Raw genomic sequence first — 21,264 nt, 5'->3', positions numbered from 1 at the left:
CATGCGATGCAGCGGCGCAGCCGCCGCAGGCCGGGAGCAGCCTGCAACCCTTCTCCCAAATCGGATCCCAAGCTGCCAGAGTCCCCTTTCCCACCCCCCCACCCCCCTTCCCAACCCACCTCCTCCTCGTCCCGGCTTCTTTTTAATTGCTCCGGCTGCTGGGAAATTTCAAGCTTGAATTTGTCTGAACTCACATTCCCCGCCCCGGGGATCGCGTTTTGCTTTGTCAGCAAGATGAGAAGACCCCAAATCCCTCCTGGGGGTCCCCCTGCACCTGCTCCCCCCCAACCCAGCACCATCCCCCCCCCCTCCCCATTGTACGCAGGTTCATTTGCTCTCATTAACCGCATTGACCCCTGTGTCCCATTGGCAGGCCTGGAGCATCCCAGCAGCAGACCCTTGGGGAGAACTGAGCGGGATGGGGACAGGGGGACGCGGAATCGCTCCCTTCGGGGGGCGATTCGCCATCTCCCGGTCCCCATCCCGCTGGAAAACACGACCCCGGTGTCGTCTCACCTCCGTGTGCGGCCATCCCAAGCCTTTTTATGAGCACTCGGGATCCCGGAGCTATTTGTACCGGGAATTTGGGGGCAGTAGGGAATTGGGGAGGGGGGGGAATTTATGGCCCGGCCACGCTCTGAAACCCAAAACCCACCCTAAGCGGCTTTAATCACTCCCAGACGCGGCGGCCCCTGCGCTTTTATGGGGCATTTTAGAGCAGGGGAGCTAATAAATTTAGTGCTGACGGTAAAAGCCCCGCTGAGGGTTTAATTTGGGGGGGGGCAAAACGCACCCAAGCCCCCCCGTTTGGGTGGGAAATGGCTGTGGAAGGGGGAGGTGCGGCATCCCGGGAGCGGTGCCCCCCCGATCTCATCCCCCGTCCGTGGCTCCTCCTCCTCCCGGTGCCCAATTTGCCGCCCCGGCCCCCGCTCTTTAAGGCTGCGGGACCGGGAGTGGTGGTGGGCGGGGGGGGGGGGTTGCGGAGCTGCTCCCGGTACCGGGGGTTGGCAGGGGAGTGGGGGATAAGCGGAGAGGCTCCCGGTAACGGGAGACCGAGCCTTCCCCGCCGCCGTTACCGGGCCCCTGCCGAAGGGGCGGGCTGCGGCCGCTGCGGGACGGCGGCGGCGGGATGAGGCGGGCGCGGTGCTGAGTCGGGAGAGGGGACGCGCCATGACCTCGGCGCGGGAGGCAGCCGGTTCCCCCCACGGTTGCCGGCGGAGCGCCCTGGACCAGCTCCCGCCGCCCGCCAGCTCCAACAAGCCGCTGACCCCCTTCGGCATCGAGGACATCCTGGGGCGACCCCGCGGCGGGAGCCCCCCCGGTACCGGCTCCGGCCCCGGGACCGCCGCTACCCCCGCCCGGCTCCCGGAGAAGGCTGCGGGGCCCCGCGGCGGCGGCATCGCCCCGTCCTCGCCGCTCTGCGCGCTGGAGGAGCTCGCCAGCAAAACCTTCCAGGGGCTGGAGCTGGGCCTGCTGCAGGCGGCGGAAGGTACCGGGACCGGGGGAGATCGGGGCTGGGGGGGGGGACGGGACGGGACGGGACGACGACAGGGACGGACGCGGGGACCGGGCAGGTGCCGGGGAACTGGGGTCCTCCTCGCCCCGAGCCAGGGAAGTTTTGTCCGCAGAGAGACCCCAGGACGGGGCCGGTGCTCGCCCGCAGACCGCCCGGGGCACCTCGCGGCCGAGGGCCCGGTTCGGGAGCGCAGAGTCGCGGATGGACCGACAGGACCCGGCCCGGCAGCTTCACCGGGGGCCGCGGGCACTGGCCCGGCTCCGGGGCGGCAATGGGAGGTGGATCGGTCCTGCGGCGGCGGTCGGGCTTCACCGGGGAAAGCGGCGGCCTCCGGCCCCGCCGAGCCGTGACCGTGACCGTGACCGAGCGCAGGAGCAGAGCTGCGGATCAGGCCCGTTGTCAGCGAAAACCCCGTTATCGGCGCCGGCGGTGACTTCTCAGACCCTCGGTGGGATCCGGGGCCTCTCCGTCCTCAGAAACCCGTTACCAAGGGAGCAGGAGGCCGCTCCCCGCTCACGGACGTTGACCGCGGGCGGCTTGGCACCGTCGGCGCCTCCTTTGGGGCACCGGGTACGGCAAGAGCCGGAGGGAAAGAATCGGCCCCACCGGGCGAGCGGCCCACGGATCCTGCTGCAAACCCTCCCTCGAAGGGACAAACGGACACGGGGAGGAGGAGCGCAGCCCCAGCGATAACGAAACCCCCCTCACCGGGAGGGGCAGACGGACACGGGCAGACCGAGATTAACGAAAACTCGCAAAGAAGAACGGACACACGGACAGGCCCAGCGGGGCTCCCGCCGTTAACGAAAACACACCCGCCCCGGGCCGGACGGACAGGGGCAGATGGACCCGGGCTCCCGTTATTAACGAAAGTGACGTCCCGCGGCCGGACCGACGGACACGGACAGAGCCGCCCTCCGGGAGTGAACGAAAATGAAGTTCCCCTCCGCTGCCGGGCTGCGGGAGTTACCGATACGGGCAGAGCGGGGGTCCGGGATTAACGAAAACCAAAGCAACGTTAACCGGCCGGACAGGCGGACACGGGTCAGCGGCCGGTAATGAACGCAATAAACGGCGTAGCACGGATGGAAACCGGAGAGAAATGAGACAGCGGAATAAGGTAAAAAACTCGTTACGGAACGAACGCGCGGACACGGCCGGGCAGCGGGGCCGCGGCAGTGAACGAAAAGAGCCGTTATCGGACGGACAGAAGGACACGGCCGCGGGGAACGAAATAAAACCCGTTACCGGCCTGACAGACGAAGAGAAACGGGCAGCGCCGGGCTCCGGGAGCGGAGGTAAATTCCCGTTACCGCCCGGACAGAGGGACACGGCGGGGCCGAGCGCGGCCTTGAAGGGAGCCTTCCCGGCCGCCGCTAACGGCGCCGTAGTGAACCGGGACCATTGGACGAAGAGACAGAAAGCTCGAGGTTCCCGTCATTCCGGTGCTCCCGTTACCCGCGGGCAGAGCGGGGCTGCGGGATGAACGCGAAAAACGTCCAATACCTTCTCGCAGCGATGGACAAAAACGGGAGGGATCAGAGCTCACACAAAACCCCATCACCCCGGCGGACCCACGGACACCGCCGAGACACCACGGGCCTCCGGTAACGGCCGGGACCCACCGACAGGTCACGGGCAGAGCGGACCCGGGGCCCCGCCGCGGCGGAGGGAGCTGAAGCCGGTATGGGGAAAGCAGAGACTGGCCCGCGCCTCGGGAGCCACGTTACCGGGCGGCTGATCGTCCCGCCGGCACTAGGGAGGCTATAACGGCCCGGCACCGGCACGGCGACAGGCACCGGGACCCTGCCGCCGGTGTGGAACCGGTACAGATGCCGCGGATGGACACCGGATCCGCGTCTCATCGGAGATTTCTCCTCTGCTCCACCGGCAGTGGAGCTCCCGGGTCGGGGCCTCGGGGCTGCTGCTCGGCAGTGCCGAGAGCGGCGGCCGAAAACCACCGGCCCCGGGGCTTCTGCAAACCGCCGAACGGGCGGATCCGTGCTGACGACTCCGCTCCCGGTCTCGGCTCTTCCCGGTTGCCGGTTCCGGCCCCGCAGCCCGGGCTCTCTCACAGATCCGGTGCCGGGGTCGGGGCGAGCCGCAGGGGGGAGGAACCGGGCTGGAGCCCCGGGAGCTCCGGCCGGACACGGAGCGACGGCGGCTGCGGCAGGACCGGGGTCTGTGGGACGGGACGAACGGTTCTCGGCTCCCGGCAGCGGGCCCGGTATCGGTTTGTTTTGAACGGCGGAGCAGACGCCGGTTTTACCGGGTTCGACGCTTCACAGCCGAGACAAGATCGGCGATGAGACTACCGTACCGTGCCGCACCGTACCGTGCTGGTGCGGTCCCGGAGCCGATGCCATTGCATACGCCGGTACCGTTACCGGTACCGTACCGTGCTGTGCCTGTTCCGCACCAGTGCCCGTGCGGGTGCTTGTGCCGGTACGGTTGCCGGTGGCGGGCCGTGCCGTACCGTACCGTGCCGGTGCCACGCTATGCCGTGCCGCATGGAGTCGGTACTGTGCCGTTCCCGGGCTGGTCCTGCGTCCCCGCTGCCGTGCCGTTCCCGCTGCCCTACCCGTTCCCGTTCTATTCCGCACCCGCTGAACCCGAAGCTCGGGAGCCGTTCCCGTTCCCCTTCCCGTTCCGTACCGTGCCGCTGTCCCCGCAGGTCGGGAGCCTTTGGCCGTTCCGGGGTCTCGTCCTCCCTGCAAGAAACGTCGCAAGTCGCGGACGGCGTTCACGGCGCAGCAGCTGCGGGAGCTGGAGCAGCGGTTCCTGCGGCAGAAGTACCTGTCCCCGGTGGACCGGGACCGGCTGGCGGCGCGGCTGGCGCTCAGCACGGCCCAGGTCATCACCTGGTTCCAGAACCGCCGCGCCAAGCTCAAGCGGGACCTGGAGGAGCTGCGGGCGGACGTGGCCTCGCTGCAGGCGCTGCCCCCCGCGGCCCTCCGGCACCTCGCCGCCATCCCGGACCCGCCGCTGCCCCCCGCCGCCCCGGGCACCGGCCCCACTCCACCGCCCGCGGAGCTCTCGGAGGAGGAGATCGACGTGGGGGACTGAAGCGGCACCGGGGGGGGGTCACACGCACACACCGGGGGGGTCCCGGGCCGGCACCGAGACTGAGCGAGCCCCCGGTCCCGGCGGGACTTGGTGCAATTTTGGGTCCGTTTTTCATTTGCTTCCATTTAATTCTCTTTTTAATTTGATTTTCTGAGGTCTCCGTGCCGGGGGCACCGGCGGGAGGGGGGTTCGGGGGGGGCGGGACGGACACGGCCCCGGTATAAACAATCGGAATAAAGGCCACACGTTATTAAGGAGCGCGGAAGGGCTCGGGCGGACACCGGGGGATACCCGTAACCGGGGTGAGGGGACACACACACACCGGGCACCGGCGTCCCCCCCCGGCTCGGTTGCGCCCATCCCCGTGGCCCCGTTACCGCCAGTACCGGGGTCCCCTCGGGTTGGGGCGGGGCACCGGGACACTATTTCCTAGTCCATGCCGCCCCGGTGACGTCACCGAGCGGAGCGGTGACGTCACTCTGCGCGGGAGCAGCCCGGAGGCCGCGGGGACGGGCGAGGGGGAAGGCACCCGAGGTACGTGGGGGCAGACACGCGTCTCGGCTTCAGCCCGCAGCCCCCCCAGGAGCCCCGTGGGTGGATGGCGGCAGCGACCCCCCAATCCCTCCTAAACACCCCCGATCCCCCCCAGCCCCCCCCTTTTTGCCATTGTCAAACCGCAGCCGCCCGCGGGGGGAGGCGAGAAATGAGATTCTGCCTCTAGAAACGCCTGGGAACGTCCCGGGGGAGCGCGTTTGATGTGACAGGAGCGGGACGGGGCTGACAGGGACGGGGGGAGGGTGGGGGAGAGATCGCCGTGGGTCCCATCCTACCCCCCCTCCCTTTCCCATGTCATCCCCTGCCTGCATCACCGCACAACACGTCCCTGTCCCCGCTTAAACCTGCCCAAGTACCTTCCCCCCCCCCCCCCCAGCACTGAGACACCGAGTCCCCCCCATACACCCTCCCCGTGGCCTCCGGGCTGTTACCCCACAGCACCCACAATAGCTGCATGTGCCCCTCCCAACCGCCACCCTCCCCACAGGTCCCCATTGACCTCCAGCACTGGCCGTGGACCCCATGATCCCTGGAGGGGTTGGTGCCCATCACCGGGGCCTCGGTGGCTCCCCCCCCCCCCCCCCGCCCGCTTCCCTCCGCTCCCAATTTTCCGGCTGACGGCGCGGCCGCCTCCCGCCGCGGCTCTTCAGTGCTTCTAACGAGTGATTAATTGCGGCCCCTCCGCGCCTCATTTGCATAGTAATTAAATCCCCTCCCCCCCCCCCCCCCCCCCTCGGGCCCGGTACCGGGACGGACGCGACGCTGGGGCTCGGGTTTATTAAAACCCCCAAAGGGGGCAAGTCCCTGAGGGGGGGGCGGGGGGGACCGGCCCCCCCTCCCGCTGCACCCGGTACCGGGAGGTGGCGGGGGGGCCGGTCCTGCTGCCCGCGGGGGGAGAAGGCACAGGCTGGGTGCGGGCAGGAGGCACCGGGAGCTGAGGGGGGGGGGGGGGCGGTTACAGGGGCTCCCCCGGGCAGGGCTGTGGGTACCAGCGCGGGCGGGGGGTGGCGTGAGATGGGTGCTTGAGCTGCAGGGCCAGGAGGGTGCCTTCCACCGGGGAGTCCTGGGGGGGAATGAGAAGGGGGGAGGATAAAAAAGGGGAGATTAAGGGGGGATAGGAATGGGGAGAACAAAGGAGGTGCAGGAAAAGGAGAGGCATGAAAAGGGGGGTGTAAAGAGAAAGGGGGGGAAGTGTCACACCACCCCCAGGGTAGGGCCAAGCCCCTGCCCAGCCCCACAACAGCCTCGGGGGGGTCGCGGCCCCCCCCCCGCTCACCCTCATGGCCTCAAAGGCCGCTTCGGCCGCCTCCTTGCAGGTGTAGTTGAGGAAGGCGCAGCGGCGCTCAGGCAGCATCCGGATGGACTGAATCTCCCCGAACCTGGAGGGCAGCGTTAGGGACCCCCAGCTCCGCAGGGAAGCATCGGGGACCCCCAGTCTGGGGGTGCACAAGGGGTCAGGGCGGGGGGGGGAGAAGAGGTCTGGGGGGACACAGGGAGAGGGACGGGGGTCTGGGGGGGCACATGGGGAGCACAGGAGGTGTGGGGGGGGCACAGGGGCCCCATGCTCACTGTCCGAAGCAGTGCTGCAACACGCTCCTGCTGATGCGGGGGGTGACGTTGCCCACCCAGAGCGGGAAGCAGCCCCTGCTGAGGCACTGCTGGTCACTGGGGGGGCTTTGGGGCTCAGTTCCAGGCCCCAGGGCTGTGGGCCCCCCATTCTCTGCTGTACCTGGGGGGCTGGCACTGGGCCTGGATCCTGGAGCTCCCGATGGTGATGAAACCACTCATGCCCATGGCTTTGTCGTGGCTGCTCCCTGTGACACCATGGGTCAAACCCAGCCCCAATGGCCCACTGAGACCCCCCAGACCTGAGACCACGGCCCTTTGCCACTCCCCCCCCCCTTGAACCAAACCGGGGTCTCTTACCAGACCGGAGGGGCAGCGCCGGCTCCGCAGCCTCCAGCGGGGACAGGGGGGACATGGGGGAGGGAGGAGATGTGGGAACCCCCCCAAGGCTGCTCTGCTGCCAGGGGAGAGGAGGTCAGACCACGGGGTGTGAGCCAGGGGGGCTTCAGCTGGGGGCCCAGGGGAGACTGTGGGCTGAAGGGTGCTGGGGGTGGGTTTGGGGGGGTGGGATACAGGGATGGGTTGGGGGATGGGTTGTAGGGTACCATGGGGGTCCAAGGATGGGGTGGTGGGGTTAGGGCGGGAGCGAGCTGCAGATGGGGTGGGTGGTACTGGGAGTGCATTAGGGGCGCTGGGAATGGGGGTGAATAGGGGGTGCCAAGGGTGGGTTGAGGAGCACAAGATCTGGGGGGAATGCTAGGGGTCGGGGCTTTGTTGGGGGGTGCTGGGTGCAGTGCTCACCTGCAGCAGGGCCCGGCAGGCCTCCAGCTGCGCAGCTGCATCAGTGTCAGTGCTGGTGCCGGTGTGGTGCAGCCGCAGCAGCTCCTCAAAGGTCTGGGCAGCCTCAGCGTAGCGCTGGCACACGGAGAGGTGCTGAGCCTGAGCCACCACTACCTGCACCGGCCCCTGCCCCATGGCTGCCCCACACGGCGCTCAGCCAGGTCCTGCTGGCACCCCTTGGCTCCCCACTGATACCCCCAACCCATCCCCGTGGCACCCTGCAGCATCCCAACCCAGCCCCACTGCTACCCTTCAGCCCCCATTCAGCCCCACTGGACTCCACAGCCCCTCCTGGTTACCTGCAGCCCCCGCAGGGCCTTGCCCTTGCGGAAGAGGCCCTTGGCCCAGCGCGGCTGCAGCCCCAGCGCCCGCTCCGCGTCCCCCAGCGCCTCCTCGTAGCGCTGCAGCTTCTCGTAGCAGTAGGAGCGGTTCCCGAGGAGCCTGCGGGGACAGGGCTCGGGTCACGGCTGCCCGGCCCTGGGACCCCGCTCCCGGCCCCGGTACTGACCGGTGCTCGCGGGGGTTCAGCTGCAGCGCCGCCGTGAACGCCCGCACCGCCTCGGGGTAACGGCCTCGCAGCGCCGCCGCGTTGCCCTGGCCTGTGGGGACAAGAGCGGCCGCTGCCGAGCCCCCCGGGGGCCACACTGGGGAGGGGGACACCGCGGCTGCACCGTCCCCAGGCATGGCAGGAGGGGCCCCCGGGCACAGCCCAGCACTGACCTGCGAGCACCAGGCTCTGCTGCATGGCGCTGGTGTCCAGGGGCGCGGGGGCCTGTGGGGGAGGCAGCGCTGGGTGCCCATGGCACAGGCAGCGCCCCCCTGCCCAGGCCCCCCCCCGGGTCCCAACTCACCTTCCCCGGTGCGCTCCTGCCCCGCTCAGGGTCCGTCCTGGGCGGCTTCTCCCTGCCGGGCGCCGGGAGCCGCACACCCGCTTTCTGCCGCGCTTTGAACACGAACGTGCAGCTCAGGTCCAGCTCCTCCTGCGGGCAGCGGCGGGGAGGGCAGAGCCCCAGATCCAGCTATGGGGCAGAACCCAGGCTGCTGTGGCGCAGCCCCTGGGCCATCATGGGGAGCCCCACAGGAGCCCTCACCTCCATCTCCTCTGCTCGGGCCTCCCGGTCTCCCCCCTCCTCTCCCGGGGTGGCTGCGCTGTCCCCGGGGCTGGGATCGAGCCAAGCCCCCTCTTCCTCCTCAGCATCGCCGCCCTGGGGGTGCCTGGTGCCTGCAGCGCTGCTCGGGGATGGGGGGGTCTGCAACGAGAGAGGTGGCAGCGGGGCTCTGCCTATTCCTCCCTCCACAGCACCCACCTTTAGGCACCCACAGCGCCCCGCAACACCCACATCGCCCCGCAGCACCCACAGCACCCCGCAGCACCCACAGCACCCCGCAGCACCCACAGCGCCAGGCAGCACCCACAGCGCCCCGCAGCACCCACAGCGCCCCGTAGCACCCACAGCGCCCCGTAGCACCCACAGCACCCCGCAGCACCCACAGCGCCCCGCAGCACCCACAGCGCCCCGTAGCACCCACAGCGCCCCGTAGCACCCACATCGCCCCGCAGCACCCACAGCACCCCGCAGCACCCACAGCACCCCGCAGCACCCACAGCGCCAGGCAGCACCCACAGCGCCAGGCAGCACCCACAGCGCCAGGCAGCACCCACAGCGCCAGGCAGCATCCACAGCGCCCGGCAGCACCCACAGTGCCCCGTAGCACCCACAGCGCCCGGCAGCACCCACAGCGCCCCGTAGCACCCACAGCGCCCCGTAGCACCCACTGCGCCCCGTAGCACCCACCGACTCAGCCTTCTGCTTGGCTTGGGACTCCTGTCCCAGCTTCTCCCGTTTCTTCCGCTCTTTCTGCTTCTGGAAAGAGGGAATCACACAGGGAATAACTGTGCCGTGACCGGGCGGCACAGATCCCCCGCTCCAGCACAGCCCAGCCTCGGTGGGCACCCACCTTCTTCTTCAGCTTCTTCTTCTCTGCTTTCCTCTTTACCCGCTCCTCCTCTGCCACCAGCTCCTGCGCGTTCCGCTCCGCTTCCTGGGGAGGAAACACCGGGAGCCACCAGTGCCCGAGCGCCCCGGGAGCTGCCCCCGCCCCGCTCCCGGCTGCGGCCCCGGCTGCTCCCTCACCTCTGCCGTGGGCCGGAGGTCCTGCGGGGCCGGCAGCCAGGGCAGCTTCGCCTCCAGCGCGCTCGGGGGCGGCCGCAGCGGGTCCTGGACCAAAAACGCTTTTCGGAGCCCGCAGAAGGTGGAGCCGGGGTCGCCATCAGCACTGGGAACCGCAACGGGAACCACAGTGGGAACCGCACCGGGCCACGGCCACGACCAAGACCACTGCAACCCCTCATCCTCCTCTTCATCCTCCTCCTCCTCGCTGGACGCCTCCAGCCGCCCGGGGCAGTACCAGAAGCCGGGACCTGCGCGGACAGAACCGGGGCCGTCAGCGGCAGCTCTGGGGCACCGGGACCGCCAACAGCCTGCACCGGCGGCTCCCCCGACTCACCGCGGCCGAGTGCGTCCCAGGCCCCAGTCCCGTCGCCCATGGCGCTGAGGTCCGCGGGCAGCGCCCGGCGCTCGGGCGGGCAGTGGAAGGGGCAGAACGGGGCTGCGGGGAGCGGAGCCGCGGGTAACGTAAACCGAAACCGAAACTCGGCGGGGGTGGAGCCGCAGCGGGCTCCTCCTCCCGCGATGGAGCCTCCCCCTCCCCGTGCCCCCAACCCCGTGGTGCGGCTCCCGCCGCTGCGCGACCCCGGCCCCGCCGCACCCCGGCCCCGCGGCACCCCGGCCCCGACGCACCCCGGCCCCGCCGCACCCCGGCCCCGCCGCACCCCGGCCCCGCTGACCCCCCCCCCCCGTACCGCCGCTCCAGCCGCCGGGGCCGAGCGCGCAGCCCCAGGGGCAGGCGGCGGGGGCAGCCCCGCGCCCGGAGGGGCCAAGCCCCGGGCTCCGCTCCCCGCCCGCTTCCCGCATCGCCCCACGCCGCTGGCGGAGGACAGGAAGGGGGGCACTGGGCGGACCGGAAGTAGGGCACGGCGCCTCCTGGGGCTGCCCTGCCGCCATGCTGGGTGCTGGCAGGACGGCGGCCCGCGAGGCCCGTACCGAGCAGCGCCGCGGCTCCGCGGCCCCTCCCGCCGGCCCCGCCGCCCCTCGAGCCGGGTTCCCGGCCGAGTCCCGCTGCTCCGGAGCGGCCCCGCGGCGCTGACCTCCCGCCGGGTCAGCCCTGCCCGTTCCTCCGGATTAGCGCGGGCGCGGCCTAAGCCGCTTTCCTCCCACCGCCGCCGGCCATGGCTCAGCATGGAGGACGGCGGCCGTGAGCGGCGCGGCGCGGAGCCCTGCCCGCAGGTGAGGCCCTGGGCGGGCGCGGAGCCCCGGGATCAGCCCCATCACCGGGGGCACCGGCGGGGCCCGGGCCCGGTGCGTGGGCCAGGCCCCAGCCGCGTTTAGCGTCTCCCTGGCAACGGCCCCGGAGGGGGCGCGGTCTTAGCGGGGGGCGTGGTCACGGGGGAGACTCCGCGGCTGCCAACGGCGAGGGGCGGGAACAGCTCTCAGGCCACGCCCCCCTCGGCGTTAGCCCCGCCCCTCCCGGCGCTGACCGCCCGCGCTCCCGCAGGGCCCTGTCCGCGATGTCGCCGGCCCCGGTGGCCTCGTCCCGCTGCTGCTGCCGGCCCTGCCCGCGCCGGGGGACGGGGATCCCCGCGGGGCACCCCCAGAGCCAGGTGAGGGCCGGGCCGGGGGCGGGCACAGCCGGGTGCAATGCACGTGTCCCTGCGGTGCGAGCAGGGCTGCGGCACCCCAGAGCGTCCGGGAGAGGGGCTGGGGGTCTCGCCGGGGTGACCGCAGCGGGGGCTGCCCCGCACCGAGGTGTGGACCCCCGGTCCCCGCAGGCAGCAGCTCCCGGGGGCCCCTGTCCCGGTCCCTGCGGAAGGCCGAGGCGATGCTGCGCGGCTGCGTCAGCCCCGGCCTGCGGCGCCTGCTGCCGACGCGGCCCCGGCGACGCGGCCCCGGCAGCGAGGACGAGGATGAGGACGAGGATGAAGAAGAAGCCTCCGCGCTTCTGACCCCGTTGGAGCGGAGCTTCCCGGGGCTGCGCCGCTGCCTCTGCGTCCGCGAGGATCCGCGCACCGAGACCTTCCACGGCCACGTGCGGCCGCCGCCCTGCGACGCCGACACCGCCGACGCCGTCACCACCGCCGCGGCCTTCTCGTTCCACCCGGTGCACCCGCGCGTGGCCGAGCGCGGCGCGGCCCTGCACGCGCTGCTGCGGCAGCGCCACCTCCTCCGCCTCGCCCGTGACTACAGCCGCCGGCTCCAGGCCGCGTCCGGCTTCCTCCGCCGGCTGCTGGCGCTGCTGCAGGAGCCGGTACCGGAGCTGGACTCGGGGCCGCCGCTGCGGGAGCTGTGCCGGGAGCTGCGGGTGCACACCGGGCACTGGAGCGCGATGCGGCGGCGGCTGCGCGGGGACCCGTGGCTGCGGGCGCTGGTGCTGCACCGGGGCGAGGCCGTGGCGCACATGCGGCGGGCGCTGGTGCTGCTGGCGCAGCAGGCGCTGAGCCTGGCTGAGCACCTCGCCGAGGCGCGGCTGCGGGCACTGGCCCGGACCGGCAGTGCCGCCGCTTCCCTCCCGGAGCTGCTCTCCGACCTCTTCCAGGGCCTGGACATCTACAACCGGGCCGTGGGTGACCTAGAGCAGGAGCTGGGCGCCGCTGGCTGCCTTCCCACCGGCACCGCCGGCCGTCCTGGTGCTGCCGAAGCCGCATCCCGCGCCTTCCCAGCGTCCCGGGTGCTGCAGATTGTGGCAGCTGAGCGGGGCTGGCTGGCGGCCGGGCGGCTCCGGCCCTTCCTACAGCTGCGGGCCGGTGCCGGTGGGGATGAGCCTGTGCGCTGGGAGGACACCGAGGTGCCTTGGCTGCCGGAGCACGGTTCCGCGGCGGACACGGATCCGGGCGACCGGGAGGAGCAGCCCGGCATGGCCGGGACACTGAGGGCGCTGTGCAGGGAGGATGAGGAGCTCATGGGCCTCCTCCTGGGGGTGCTGGTGGCCTCATCCGGCAGCTTCCAGCACCACGTCCTCCATGTGCCCAAGGAGAAGCCACCGGCGGCGGCACCGGGGCCCCCGGAGCCCCAAGAGCCGGGCTGGGCCGGCTGGACATCGGTACCGGCGGCCCAGGCCCTGCTCGCACGGTACCGGCCGCTGTTCTGGGACGCCGCGGCCGCCGCGCTGGGGCACGGTGCGGAGCTGCTGCCCGGCGGGACTCTGCCGGCGGCGGCGCTTGAGCTGAGCGGCGCCATCGGCGCCGGTACGTGGGGGCGGCGGAGGGGGCCGGTACCGGGGGCTGCTCCTCGTGGCCCTGACAGCCCGTCCGGTCCCCCCGCAGCTCCTGTGCCCCGGGAGTGCCGGGAAGAGCTGGGGCGGCTCAGCCTGAGCTTGCTGTGCCGCGGCGCGCTCCGGAGCTGGGACACAGGTACGGGGGTCCCGGGAATGGGGTGTGAGGCACCGGGAATGGGAGGCGGGATGGGAGCTACGGGGCTACCGCCCGTGTGTCCGCAGACTTCACCTGCGCCCTGGGCTCGGCTCTCTCCGACAAGTGCTCCGGGGATGCGGTGCCGGCGTCGGGCCCTGTGCGGAGCCGCACAGCGACGCTGCTGCACCGGCTGTACCCGGCCCTGGCCCTGGCCCTGCGCTGCCTGCGCCCGCCGCCCGGTCAGTGGGGTCCGGGGAGGGGGACGGGGACACCGCGGTGTCCTGCCCCACGGCTCATCCCCACCTCTGTCCCCCCAGACCTTCCTCCCCGGCCCCCGTGCCTGCGCCTGCAAGTCCTGGGCTGCTGCCTGGCCACGGTGCAGGCTGCCCACTCCTGGCTGACCGGCAGAGCCTGCAGGTACCTGGCGGCCTGGGCTCTGCCCCAGTTCCTGCTTGTCACCCAGGGGGACCTGCAGGTACCTGGGGGTTGGGGATGGCTTGTGGGGCTGCTGTGGGGCTGCTGTGGGGCTGGCATCTTCCTACACCTCTCCCCTGTGTCCCAGCTGCTGAAGATGGAGACAGACAAACTGGTGCTGCTGGTGAATGGTACCTTCCCGGAGCCTGGGGATGTCTCCCCACCGCTTCCCCTCCTTGTGATGTCCAACCAGGAGCTCCAGCTCTGCCAGCGCATTCGTTCCATGGCCACCAGCATCCAGGTATGCACCTCTGGGAGCTGAACCATGGCCATTCTGTGCTGTGCTATGGACATTCCGTGCCATGCTATGGCCACCGCATCCCACCTCCCACTCCTCTGCCCCAGCTCTTCTCAGGGGACGTGCTGAAGATGTTCTCCACCGGCTGCAAGCGGATGTCGGCGCAGATCTTCCACCAGACCATGCCCAGGGGCAAGCACTGGAGGATCTCACTGCGCGCCGGTGCGTTGGGTGCCCCGTTGCGGGCAGGGGCTGCAGGCAGCAGCACAGGGTGCAGACAGCAGCACAGGCAGTCCTGACGCTGTTGCCGTGCCCCAGAGCTGCCCAGTTGCCCCAGTGCATATGCAGCAGCAGCAGCGCAGGCAGTGCTGGGGCAGGTGCTGCAGGGAGCGCGGCTGCTGCCCCGTGACGCGCAGGCCCCCGCCATGGCCGGGGGCACCACGGCCTTCCTGGAAGCCTGGATGGAGCACATCCTGGAGCACCGCATCCGCTTCAGGTACAGGCTATGGGGCACCGGGGGGTTACCGGGGGTGCCGCCGGCCCCGGGACCGTGCTGAGCGCGCCGCGCCGCAGCCTGCAGGGAGCGCTGCAGCTCCGGCAGGACTTCGAGCTGGTGCGGGAGCTGGTGGCCTCGGAGCGCTCCGGGCTGGCCCCGGAGACCCGGCGGGAGCTGGTGGCCCTGAGCGTGTTCCAGCAGATGGATGGAGCCATCCTGTGCCTCCTGCAGCAGCCCGGAGCCGCGGCCAGAGCCGGAGCGCGGCCGTGGAACAGCCTCAGGCACTGCTGTGGGTCTGGGGATGGGAAAAAGGATGGAGATGGGATAGGGATGGGGATGGAGATGGGATGGGGACAGGGGTGGGGATGGGGGTTACAAAGGGGATGGGATGAGATGGCAATGGGGATGGGAACAGAACGGGGATGGGATGGGTGGAGATGAGGATGGACATAGAGATAGATTGGGGATGGGTATGGGATAGGGACGAGGGTGGGGATGGGGATGAGGATGGGATGGAGACAGGGATAGGGATGAGGATGGGAAGGAGATGAGATCAGATGGGGATGAGGATGGGGACAGGGGATGCAGTTAGGGAAGGGATGGGGATGGGCACATGAGGTTGGGGACAAGGATGGGCTGGGGATTGGGATGGGTCCCTCTCCCCTTGGCTGCCCCACGGGCTGTGTCCATCCCAGTCCCGGCCGCGCTGGTCCCATGGAGCGCGTGGTGCCGGGGACCCCCCAGCTCCATCCCCTCATCCTCCTCCAGGCTCAGACAACGGCTCCCACCCCCCGGAGCCGGCAGCGGGGATCCTGCAGGGCCTGGACACGCTGGAGGCTCCGGTGCCGGTGGCTCCCGCCCCGTGTCCTGCCGGTGCCGCGGGGCCGGCGCGCCCCGGGGTCCCCGAGTCCTACCTGTCGGGCCGGCAGCAGCAGTGGCTGGCGCTGCGGCTGCACCGCGCTCGCCGGTGGCGCGTCCCGGGGCTGCCCTGCATCCGCGACCCCTCCGGGCAATAAACCCTGAGCGGGACCAGACCCGAGCCTTGCGTCCGAGCCCGGTGCGGCGGGACAGGAGGGGGGGTCTGGGGAGTACTGGGGGCAGCGGGGGACCACAAGGGAGTATCCAGGGGTGCCGGTGGTACTGGGGAGCACTGGAGGGTGGAGGGGGGCACCGGGTGACACCATGGGGGGGGTGCAAACAACCCGAGGGGGCTGCCCCTCTGCATCCTCATCCTCCGGAGGGGCCGTAAGCACCTTGTGAGCGAGGGCGGTACCGGACAGCTCAAGCAGTGACCGGGGGCTGTTACCGGCCACTGCTCCCCCCCGCAGTGGGGGCTTGGGGGGCTCCTGAGCTTGTGCTCCCCGAAACCTTGTACCCAAGAGCCCCCCATCCATGGGGCAGCGGTGGGGACGCGGTAAAGCGGCTCCATGCCTGGGGTGTGCGCGGTGGGGGGCTTTGGATGCCTTAGCCTGCTGTTTATCCGCCCGCCCACCAGGCGGCGCCACTGCGGTCCCCGTCGCTCGGCGATGACGCTCCCGGCGCGACCGCAGCATGGCGGGCGAGCGGCGGCGGCGCGGCGGGGACGGGGCGCGGGAGCGGCCGCGGGGCCCGCGGCGGGAGCGGGAGCCCCGAGAGCAACGGCGGGGCCTGGGCCTGGGCCGGGGCCGCCCCGCGCTCGCCGTGGCCGCCGTGGCTGTCGCGGCCGCCGCCGCCGCTCTGTGGTTTGCGGCCCAGTGGGGCCGGTGGAGCGCGGCCGCCCGCCTCGTCAGCCCGCACCCGGCCCCGCCCGCGCTGCCGCCCGGCTCCACCGGGGCTCTCCGGTCGCCGCGGCTGTTCTGGGGCACGTACCGGCCTAACGTGTACTTCGGCATGAAGACGCGCAGCCCCAGGGCGCTCGTTACCGGTACCGGGAGGGCGGCGGGAGCCGGACGGGCCGAGCCCGCCGGGGTAGCGGCACTGACCCGCCGTTATTGCAGGGTTGATGTGGCTGCAGCAGCAGGAGGGAGGCGGCGGCCTGCGGCACACGTGCGAGGAGAGCGATGGGCTCTCGCGGTACGGGTGGGTGATGCACGACGGGGAGAGCTTCGGCGTGCAGGAGATCAGAGACGGGGCCGTGCTGCTGAGAACCGAGTTCGTGAAGAGGCCCGGAGGGGAGCACGGAGGAGACTGGAGCTGGAGGGTGACAGCGCAGATGGAGGTGAGGATGGGGATGGGGACTGCGAGAGCATGGAGCTGCTGCGAGGGCTGGAGCAGCTCTGCTCTGAGCCAGGCTGAGAGAGTTGGGCTGGGGCAGCCTGGAGAAGAGAAGGCTCCTGAAGGGGAGACCTGAGAGCAGCTCCAGTGCCTGAAGGGGCTGCAGGAAAGCTGGAGAGGGGCTTGGGACAAGGGCCTGGAGGGACAGGCCAAGGGGAATGGCTTTAACCTGCCAGAGGGGAGACTGAGCTGAGCTCTTAGGCAGAAGCTCTTCCCTAGGAGGGTGCTGAGGCGCTGGCACAGGGTGCCCAGAGCAGCTGTGGCTGCCCCATCCCTGGCGGTGTTCAAGGCCAGGTTGCACACAGGGGCTTGGAGCAAGCTGCTCCAGTGGAAGGGGTCCCTGCGGCACTTCCAGGCTCCTTCCCAACCCAATTCCCATCTCCCCCCCCCAGAACACAACCACCCCCCCTCCCCTCCTCTCCCTGTTCTTCTACGTGGCCACGGACGGTCAGGGCACGCTGGAGCCGCAGCTGGAGAACGGGACACGTTTGGCTGCGGTCAAAGGGACAACGGAGGAGCTGGGACACTTCACCCTCAGCTTCCTGCGCCCCACGGTGCCGAGCTCCCAGGACCCCAAACACGCCAGGTACAGCACCGCCGCGTCCCCCCTGCCCCCCCCTTGTGTCTCGCTCCCTGACGGCCTCTTCCCATCCCCAGTTACAACTGGCTGGAGGCGCCCAGCCCGGGGCTGCACCGTCTGACGGAGCTGGTGCGCAGCAGCCTCAGCCCCCGCTCCGTGTTCTCAACCCCGGGGCGGCCGCGCCGCCGGTTCTTCGCCCTGTCCCCGTCTGGGGGCCTCCCCGGTGACCCCCCCCGCGGGCGGGTGCTGCTGCACCAGGTGACGCTGGAGCCGCCGGCCGCCGTGGAGGTGACGTTCGAGTCGGGCAGCGCGGCCCCGGCCCCAGCGCCCCTGGCAGGAGCCGCTTTCTCGGCGGCGCTGGCTCGGCACGAGGCCGCGTTCCAGCAGCGCTTCGAGGCCACCTTCGGGCTGGCGGGGAAGGGCTTCACGGCGCCGCAGCAGCGCTTTGCGCAGGCGGCGCTCAGCGAGGTGCTGGGTGGCATCGGATACTTCCACGGGCACTCGCTGGTGCAGGCGGCGCCCGGGGAGCGAGCGGTGCCCGGCGCCGAGGCCGCGCTCTTCACCGCCGTCCCCTCCCGCTCCTTCTTCCCCCGCGGCTTCCTGTGGGACGAGGGCTTCCACCAGCTGCTGGTGGCGCGCTGGGACCCGGCGCTGAGCCGCGAGGTGCTGGCGCATTGGCTGGACCTGATGAACGCCGAGGGCTGGATCCCGCGGGAGCAGATCCTGGGGGAGGAGGCGCGGGCCAAGGTGCCCCCCGAGTTCGTGCTGCAGCGCAGTGAGACCGCGAACCCCCCGACGCTGCTGCTGGCGCTGGAGCGGCTGCTGCCGGCGGCGCCGCGGCCCTTCCTGCAGCGCCTCTTCCCGCGCCTGCGTGCCTGGTACGCGTGGCTGAACCGCACGCAGGCCGGGCCGGAGCCGCTGAGCTTCCGCTGGCGCGGGCGCGACACCGAGCACGAGCGCTTCCTCAACCCCAAGACGCTGGCGTCGGGGCTGGACGATTACCCCCGCGCCTCGCACCCGTCCCCGCACGAGCGGCACCTGGACCTGCGCTGCTGGATGGCGCTGGGCGCCCGCGTGCTGGCGGCGCTTGCCGACCGCCTGGGCGAGCCGGCGGAGCCGTTCCATGCCACGGCAGAGGCGCTCAGCGACAACGAGCTGCTGGAGCGGCTGCACTGGGCGCCCGAGCTCGGTGCCTTCGCCGACTACGGCAACCACAGCGTGGCCGTGGCCCTGCGCTGGCAGCCCCCGGCTCCCGCAGCCCCGGAGCAGCCCCCGGCGGCGCCGCAGCTCGTACGGGAGGTGCGGGAGGCGCCGCGGCTGCGGTTCGTGGATGCCCTGGGTTACGTGAGCCTGTTCCCGTTGCTGCTGCAGCTGTTGCGGCCAGACTCGCCACGGCTGCCCGCGGTGCTGGCCGCCATGCGCAGCGAGAGGCAGCTCTGGTCGCCCTTCGGGCTGCGCTCGCTGGCGCGGGACAGCACCTTCTACCTGCGGCGCAACACGCAGCACGACCCCCCATACTGGCGCGGCTCCGTCTGGCTCAACATCAACTACCTGGCGCTGCGGGCGCTGCACGGCTACGCCAGCACCGAGGGGCCGCAGCGGGAGCGCGCAGCGAAGCTGTACCGGGAGCTGCGCCACAACCTCATCACCAACGTGTACCGGCAGCACATGGAGAGCGGCTTCCTGTGGGAGCACTACAGCGACAGCTCCGGGCGCGGGCAGGGCTGCCGGCCCTTCGCCGGCTGGACCGCGCTGGTTGTGCTGGCCATGGCCGAGGACTATTAGTGCTGCCGGTACGGCACGGCTCTGCCTTGTCTCAGGTGCCGGGGGGCTGCGGTGCCCCCCACAATAAACCTCCACCCCTCGTGGCCTGTCTGTGCCTCTCCTGGGGGTCACAACCGGCCCGTGGTGCCTCGCCAGTGCTCCCAGTACAGCTGCGGTGCTGCCACACCTCTTTAATGGCGACACAATGGTACGGACGTGACCGGCCCCCCCCCGCCATGGGCAGCAGTTCGGGCTCAGTGGGTGCTGGGGGGGGCTGATGGGGCGAGGGCCCTCCCCGGGGGCTCCACAGGAGAGTCCAGACCCCGGGAACGCTGCCCTGTGCCGGGGGGAGCCATGGGGCAGCACCAGGGCAGGCTCAGATGGGTAGCACTGGGGAGCTGGGGCCATCACTGCAGGGGGGCGGGGGGGTGGTGCCACCCTTGCCCAGCAGACGGGAGCCTTCACCCTCTTCCTCCTCCTCCTGGCACCGTCCCACCTCGATGCCGGAGTCCCCAGTAAGGCGCCGGTGCCGGAAGTGCTCCCCAGTGCCACTGGTGCCAGTGCCCTCGTCCCATGGCGCGGCACCTTCCTCCTCCTCGCCCTCCTCGATGTCGGAGCAGGGCTGTGCGTACGCCTCACACAAGTCCGTGGTGGAGGAGAAGAGGCCGTGGAGCTGCGGCGGCTCCCAGCTGCCCACGGTGCCGGTGCTGCTGGTGCCGGCATCGTCACTGGGGGTGCTGGTGGCGTCTGTGGCCGGCGCCGACAGGGACGTGCTGCTGGGGGACGTGGCACAGCTCGAGCCGCAGGAGCAGCTGCTGCAGCGCTCGGAGCTGAGGCTGCTGCTGCGTGGCACCAGCACCGGGCTGTACGGCGGCGGCGGGGACCTGGGGCCGTGCGCGACCTCCTCGTAGGCCGGCAGCTTGAAGGAGGCCAAGAGCCCTGCGTGGGGGAAGAGGGGAGGCTCCGGTCAGGGCAGGGCCTTCCCCGGGGTGTGGGTGCTGCTGGGACCGATCCTGGGAGGGGTGGAACTGGAATGGGGCCCTGGGGCAGAGGTGCGGGGACACAGGGGGGGATGCAGGGGACTGGTGGAGATACATAGGGGAGATGCAAGAGGGGAAGGTGGGGGGGTGGGGACTGGGATGCAGGAGGCTGGGGTCGGACATGGGAGGAATGGGGGGAGAGGAGAATGTGGTGCACTGAGGGGATGCAAGAGGGATGTGAGGGGCTAGGGAAGGACAAGGGGTGTGGAGGGGGTGCAGGGTGAACACAGGGTGGATGTGGGGGAACACAGAGGGGATGTGGAAGGGCTGAAGGGGAGGGATGAGGGATGACGTGGGATGGGATACAGGGGGCTGGGGGGGCACAATGGAGGGGACCAAAAGGGGATGGAGAGGTCTGAGAAGGGCATCGGGGGGATGCAGGGAATTGGGAAGGACAAGGGAGGAGGACCTGGGGGGCTGCAGGGAGGCAGCGGAGGGTGGGGGTCTGGGAGAGGGCTGCAGGTGGAGGATCCGGGGTGCTGCGGGGCCGGTGCCCGTCACTCACTGAGGTCCATCATGGAGGCGGGGTAGCTGCAGGCCCCGTGGTAGGCGATGAGGTTGATCTCGCGCTGCCGCTGCTGCTGCTGCAGGCGCAGCTTGGCGCGGCGGTGCCGGTAGGCGCAGCAGCAGCTCAGCAGGATCAGGATGGTCCAGAGCAACCAGAACCCTGCGGGGCGGAGCGGAGCGGAGCGGGGTCAGCCGGGCCCCGGGCCCCCCCCCCAGCCCCGCTCCGGGCCCCCACTCACACCACAGCTCGTAGTAGTAGGTGCAGCAGCCGCTCTCCCCGCAGCAGTGCCCGCTCTCGCACACGTAGGGCCGGTTGTTCACGCCCGGGCAGTGCTCCCGCGCCTGCGGGCACAGACGCGCGGTCACGGCGGCCCCCGCCGCCGGCCCCGGCCCCGGCCCCCCGCCGCGCCCCGCGGTACCTGCGGCTGCTGCCGGCCCAGCAGCGCGGCCCAGCCCCCCGCGCCGCCGCCGGGCCGCTCCATGGCGCTCACAGCCCGCCCCCGGGCCCGGCCCCGGCCCCCGCCGCCCGCCGCCGCCGCCGCCCCCCCCCCGCCGCCGCCATCGCGCCCGCCGCCGCCGCCCGGGCCGCAGCCTCCGCCGCCGCCATCGCGCCCGGGCCCGAGCACCCGCCCGCAGCCGCCTCACCCTGACCAATCGGACGCCGCCTCGCCGCCCTCAGCCAATCGGCGCCGCCGCCGCCGCCCTGCCTCCGCCAATCGGGAGCCGTCTGCCCCACAGTCACGCCCAACAACAGAGACAAAGGGACTGAGCCCCGCCCCCTGACCGGATTGGCGGCCGCCGCCGCCAACCGCGCGCGGAGCCCCGCCTCTCGGCCGTAACTGACAACCGAGCTGGCCAATAGGAGCGCAGCCCTGGGGCTCGCCAACAGGCCCGCCCACTGG

The 21,264-nt window shown here is 71.3% G+C and overlaps 5 protein-coding genes across 6 annotated transcripts; 3 read left to right on the top strand and 2 right to left on the bottom strand.

Annotated features, from left to right (window-relative positions):
- The first annotated feature begins 985 nt into the window (after positions 1 to 985).
- On the top strand, positions 986 to 4,752 carry LBX2 (ladybird homeobox 2). Its single transcript, XM_062632165.1, has 2 exons — positions 986 to 1,489; positions 4,191 to 4,752. Exons 1-2 carry the CDS (start codon positions 1,171 to 1,173, stop codon positions 4,580 to 4,582), a joined length of 711 nt encoding a protein of 236 aa, XP_062488149.1. The 5' UTR covers positions 986 to 1,170; the 3' UTR covers positions 4,583 to 4,752.
- CCDC142 (coiled-coil domain containing 142) lies at positions 1,607 to 15,256 on the top strand. 2 transcript variants are annotated; one of them, XM_062632161.1, is made up of 11 exons: positions 10,618 to 10,890; positions 11,159 to 11,264; positions 11,433 to 12,845; positions 12,924 to 13,010; positions 13,097 to 13,249; positions 13,328 to 13,485; positions 13,573 to 13,725; positions 13,830 to 13,944; positions 14,041 to 14,218; positions 14,296 to 14,507; positions 14,987 to 15,256. In XM_062632161.1, the coding sequence occupies exons 1-11, from the start codon at positions 10,843 to 10,845 to the stop codon at positions 15,232 to 15,234; spliced, it is 2,871 nt and encodes a 956-aa protein (XP_062488145.1). In that variant the 5' UTR covers positions 10,618 to 10,842; the 3' UTR covers positions 15,235 to 15,256. The 2 variants fall into 2 exon arrangements, with proteins under 2 accessions (XP_062488147.1, XP_062488145.1); XM_062632163.1 differs by lacking the exons at positions 10,618 to 10,890; positions 11,159 to 11,264 and adding an exon at positions 1,607 to 1,615 and having other exon boundaries at positions 11,437 to 12,845.
- TTC31 (tetratricopeptide repeat domain 31) lies at positions 5,901 to 10,635 on the bottom strand. Its single transcript, XM_062632164.1, has 16 exons — positions 10,407 to 10,635; positions 10,052 to 10,153; positions 9,679 to 9,965; positions 9,503 to 9,586; positions 9,340 to 9,408; positions 8,635 to 8,793; positions 8,395 to 8,562; positions 8,264 to 8,315; positions 8,052 to 8,142; positions 7,843 to 7,984; positions 7,507 to 7,618; positions 7,064 to 7,165; positions 6,867 to 6,951; positions 6,707 to 6,781; positions 6,414 to 6,516; positions 5,901 to 6,200 (listed from the first exon to the last, which is right to left on the bottom strand). The coding sequence occupies exons 1-16, from the start codon at positions 10,606 to 10,608 to the stop codon at positions 6,093 to 6,095; spliced, it is 1,941 nt and encodes a 646-aa protein (XP_062488148.1). The 5' UTR covers positions 10,609 to 10,635; the 3' UTR covers positions 5,901 to 6,092.
- Positions 15,257 to 15,920: 664 nt separating the features above from the next.
- Positions 15,921 to 18,919, top strand: MOGS (mannosyl-oligosaccharide glucosidase). Its single transcript, XM_062632159.1, has 4 exons — positions 15,921 to 16,121; positions 16,195 to 16,415; positions 16,864 to 17,057; positions 17,129 to 18,919. Exons 1-4 carry the CDS (start codon positions 16,088 to 16,090, stop codon positions 18,834 to 18,836), a joined length of 2,157 nt encoding a protein of 718 aa, XP_062488143.1. The 5' UTR covers positions 15,921 to 16,087; the 3' UTR covers positions 18,837 to 18,919.
- Positions 18,920 to 18,991: 72 nt separating this feature from the next.
- On the bottom strand, positions 18,992 to 20,894 carry WBP1 (WW domain binding protein 1). The gene is made up of 4 exons (XM_062632160.1): positions 20,782 to 20,894; positions 20,602 to 20,704; positions 20,361 to 20,522; positions 18,992 to 19,754 (listed from the first exon to the last, which is right to left on the bottom strand). Exons 1-4 carry the CDS (start codon positions 20,842 to 20,844, stop codon positions 19,192 to 19,194), a joined length of 891 nt encoding a protein of 296 aa, XP_062488144.1. The 5' UTR covers positions 20,845 to 20,894; the 3' UTR covers positions 18,992 to 19,191.
- Between the last annotated feature and the right edge of the window lie 370 nt (positions 20,895 to 21,264).

Source organism: Pezoporus occidentalis, unplaced genomic scaffold (assembly GCF_034315485.1).
Source record: "Pezoporus occidentalis ecotype Australia unplaced genomic scaffold, CSIRO_AGI_Poc_V1 ctg386, whole genome shotgun sequence".
Classification (NCBI taxonomy): Eukaryota; Metazoa; Chordata; class Aves; order Psittaciformes; family Psittacidae; genus Pezoporus; species Pezoporus occidentalis.
The sequence above is the reverse complement of the archived record's forward strand: the minus strand, read 5'-3'. Positions and strand labels throughout refer to the sequence as shown.